The following is a 4,305-nucleotide window of genomic DNA, read 5'->3' as shown; positions in this document are numbered from 1 at the left end:
ATTTTAATTTACCTTTAATGACGCGCGATTAACGCTTAATTGTTTTTTAATGGGATTTTGATATCAAATTTCATTCATTGTTCTAAAGTTGTAGTGCATGGATTTTACTTCGGTAAAGTTATTTAAAGCTACTTTCTGATATCAAAAACGACCTCCAATAGTTTTTTAATTTTTTTAATTAATATATTTTATTATATATAAGTTTAATTAAATCGGGGAGTCGGAAATCGCAATTAAAATTTTAATTTTTTAAAAATATTTAAAAATATACCAGCAGCTAGTATTCACCCTACTTTAAACCCTTGTCCTCCCGAGACGTCTATGAGAATGTCCCGGGAAATCCGACACCAGATGTTCTCAAGGTCATCCAGCTGTGTAAACAATGACTCATCAGTGTCAAATTTTGCAGAAAGGCCAGACCATGGAAAATAAAGTTTGAAGCTTTTTCTTCAAAATTAACAATTTCTTTCGTTTTTTTTCAGTTTTAAATATTTTTTATGTTTAATTAAAAATTCCTTTAAAAACATTCGTATGGCAAGTGGTTAATGGAATATTCATTCTTGTCCATTTTTTTTACTCTGTATGAACTAAGTTTAAAATGAAGATATTAAAAATTATTTTCTATTTAATTTTTATTATTACATTATTATTATGTTAACAATAGTTGGTAAATAGAATAAAAAATAACAATAAAATAGAAATAAATCTGTATGATAAAAAATTGTCCCTCAGCAGCTACTTGTTGGAATGAAGGATGTTCTTCCTTACATGGTAAAAACTTGAGGTCAGGCAGTAGAATGCTAAAATTCTGTTTTGTTCATCTAATTACTGTTTACAAACTGTTACTCAAAAGATTTATTTTACTATTCTCTTCTAACTTTAAGTTATTTAATACTTATTTGAAGTAACTCTTTTAACTAAGTTATTTAACAATAATTTAAATTGTATATGGATGTTACTTTAACTAATATAAAGCATTTTTCTACTGCTAAGTTTTAAAGAATGAGGCAAATACAGTAGAGCCTCGATTATCCGACCCAATTGGGGACTGGGGTTGGTCGGATAATTGAAAAGTCGGATAACCGAAAAGTATGAAAAAATCCATTATTAGTGTAGTATATTATTATATCCCATGTAATTAGTATATTAGTATATCGCTATTAACCTACTTCGCGTTGAATTTTCATCGATGTTAAGCCTAACAAAAATTTTTTAAAATAATAATCGTCTCTATTGTATTGTTAAAAGTTAGAAAATTAATCCTCGTTTAAATACTGGCTCCCTTTCATGGTCGATCCAGTGTTGCCAGCTAAAACACGTAAAAATAATATTAAAGTAGCCGAGACATAGCCAAATATTGTAGCGCCACATCACTAGCGGACATTTGAAATTTGCCGACTAGGACGGTCGGTTAACCGAGGTGGCGGTTAATCGGGGGTCGGATAATCGAGGCTCTACTGTAAATCAAAATTGTAATGATTTCTTTAGTTCCAATTGTGTTTGAAAATGACAGAAATTAATGCTATTGTATGTAAATAAAACTGAAATATTGTACAGTTAAACTAGGACTATTGTTTTAAATGTGTATAATTTTTTAATCATAAAAATTCACTTTCCAGTAATGAAAAAAGCAATGAGTTTATAGCTTATTAGGATGACAATTATTGCATTGTTAGCAATACTAAAATACTTATTTCAGGAAGCAAATCTTTAATTGAATAATAAGGAATGTTTTTGTTTTGATCTAGGACAACCTTAGCTTACAATTCATATAAAACAAATTAAATATTTTTATTTTTAAAATTTAATATAAGTTTGAATGGTTTACTATTTTAATGACTCAAACATTAAAATAGTAACGTTATTCAAAAACTAAACAAATGCATTTGAATCTCAGATCACTTAAAACAATCAGTCCTCGTGCAGTACCAAAATATCTTTTGTACTTAAAACCAAAATTGTAACAAAACATAGCTTGGGATAAAAAAAAAGTTATTACTTTAACTTTTCAATCCAATGCTTAATTATATCACATCAATTTCTTGAGTTGAGCAGTACTGATTCTTTTTGGAGGCAGGTGGGAAATAATGTGATATGCTGACATGCAATATTGTACACAAATAAAATCCAGAGTAGACAGAGTGGCTACATTTTCATGTCAGTGGAGACACAGCTAATCACAATGGGGGTATGCCAGATAATTGAGTATCAAGTGTACTGTATTAACAAAATATTTTATAAAAAATGAATGGTAATTAATTAGTATCAAATTTAAATAATTGTAATTATAAACAGAATAATTATAATTATAAAAATATATTTTTAATTTCTCATGTTAAAATATATATTTAATAGAACGACCAAGAACCTGAACAGTTTCGCAAGTTATTTATTGGAGGTCTTGATTATAGAAGCACTGAAGAATCATTAAAAAATCATTTTGAAGAATGGGGAGAAATTGTAGATTGTGTAGTTATGAGAGATCCTAATACTAAAAAATCTAGAGGCTTTGGATTCATTACTTACAAAAAAGCTTATATGGTGGATGATGCTCAAGCAGCAAGGCCCCATAAAATTGATGGAAGAGAAGTTGAACCAAAAAGAGCTGTTCCAAGAGAAGTATGTTAATTTCATAATTTTTAAATTGTAAACTGCAAAGTTTAAATTTTTAATAAAAAATTTTTCTGTTCTTTTATGTTAGATTTAATATGTTATAATATGTAGAGTAAAAATGTTATCTCAATTTCCTGACTATTATCTGCAGTTGCATATAATCCCTAGGTGACATTTTTCATTGACAAAAAGTTTATAATCATATAATTTGCATGAATTTGCATTATCCTTGATTTGCTTTCTTTGTGCATTAGCAATGAAATGATGCAATTTGTATTCTCAAATCTAGGAGAGCAACTAAACAATTCATTTTAAAATAATATAATAAAATTGTAAAATCCAGAATTATAAAATACAGTCTGTTCTTAATTTATGACCTGTTGACTTTATGACCAAAACTAGTGTATTAAAAAAAAATGATTTTTGAATTCAAACATTTGATCACACTCGCTAATGGCAAGGTATAACTATTATTTTTGTATAGTATATGCTAATTAAATATAATGTTGTAACACAATAAATACAAACTATGTAATAACTCAAATTTATTTATGCTTAACTATAATTCAGATTTATGTTGTTAACGAATCAAAAAGACTAAATTTCTGCTGAGCTGCTGAACTCAGAATAGTCATATTAATTTAAAATTTATAATAAAGTTAAAATAAATTAAATAAATGATTCCATATAAAGGTTGTAACACTCCATTTATGACTTTATTCCCTTGGATATAGTAGTCTAAGTCTACCTGATATTTTTGTGAATCTTTATAGTAATAATATATCATAATTAAATTGTTCTTTTAGAAGAACTTTCAGGATTTATTACTGGAACAAATTTTCTCTGTAACAATAGTAAAGAAGATGAGTGTTATCGTGCCATGTCAAGAAGAAATTCGGTCTTATTTGTCCAGGTATTAGAATCACATACTATTGATCATTATTGATTATCTAAGTTATGGCATCTTAAGCTAAGCTTAAAACATATTTAAACAAAGATTGGCTATGAGATGTTTATTAGAGGCCATTAGATGTGTAAATAAATGGATAATTATATTCCTTACATGAGTAGAAGTGAATGTATTGGCACTTCTGTCTTTTGTGTCTTTCTGACACATATTCAACAAAAACATGACATCCAATCATGCTTTATCATATCAAAAAGATTTCTGGACACAAGAAAAAGTAAAGTGATTTTAGGGCAATTTTTCTATGTTGGAAAAATTGATGCAGATTACATAGATACCTAGGTTTTTGTTGATAATCCATCCGAAAACAATCAGCAGAATCTGAAATTGATGAAAACCGAGGCAATTATTTCCATACGAATCAATGTAAATCTAATTCATTCATTCTAGACACTCCAAAATACATACCAAAAACACATTTTATAGAGGAATAGTGTTTAATACTAAAAACAATATGAAATTAATATAAAATGAATATAAAAGACTAATGTAAAAAATAAATGAACATTTAACATGGCAGTTCCCATGATGGAGCTAAAAGGAAAGAAAAGCAATGGAATTGGGCATATTCAAAATCTTGGCATCAATCCAGTGAGATGCTGCAGAAATCATACAACTGCTATTTTCTATAGAACATAAGTGCTAACTGCCAGGAATTTCGGGAGAGAAAAACAATAAAAATGGAGAATGATGTGGGCTTCCACATTACATTAAATTTATTTTTG

The 4,305-nt window shown here is 27.9% G+C and overlaps 1 protein-coding gene across 2 annotated transcripts; it reads left to right on the top strand.

Annotated features, from left to right (window-relative positions):
* The first annotated feature begins 659 nt into the window (after positions 1-659).
* On the top strand, positions 660-2,794 carry LOC111642302 (heterogeneous nuclear ribonucleoprotein A1, A2/B1 homolog). 2 transcript variants are annotated; one of them, XR_002759535.1, is made up of 2 exons: positions 660-784; positions 2,356-2,453. XR_002759535.1 is itself a non-coding variant. In XM_023388635.1 (2 exons), the coding sequence occupies exons 1-2, from the start codon at positions 748-750 to the stop codon at positions 2,626-2,628; spliced, it is 297 nt and encodes a 98-aa protein (XP_023244403.1). In that variant the 5' UTR covers positions 691-747; the 3' UTR covers positions 2,629-2,794. The 2 variants fall into 2 exon arrangements, 1 of the variants encoding a protein (XP_023244403.1); XM_023388635.1 differs by having other exon boundaries at positions 691-771; positions 2,356-2,794.
* Positions 2,795-4,305: the final 1,511 nt, after the last annotated feature.

The sequence above is a fragment of the Centruroides sculpturatus genome, unplaced genomic scaffold (genome assembly GCF_000671375.1).
Source record: "Centruroides sculpturatus isolate CEXI.00-Female unplaced genomic scaffold, Cexi_2.0 scaffold1480, whole genome shotgun sequence".
Lineage (NCBI taxonomy): Eukaryota > Metazoa > Arthropoda > Arachnida > Scorpiones > Buthidae > Centruroides > Centruroides sculpturatus.
This window is presented reverse-complemented; position numbering and strand designations above follow the sequence as displayed.

Bases quoted from the DNA above. Each gene is read 5' to 3' on its own strand.
- LOC111642302 (XM_023388635.1), top strand. From the start codon at position 748: ATGAAGGATGTTCTTCCTTACATG. The intron at 772-2,355 runs GTAAAAACTTGA...TATATTTAATAG, and splicing joins AGGATGTTCTTCCTTACATG to AACGACCAAGAACCTGAACA.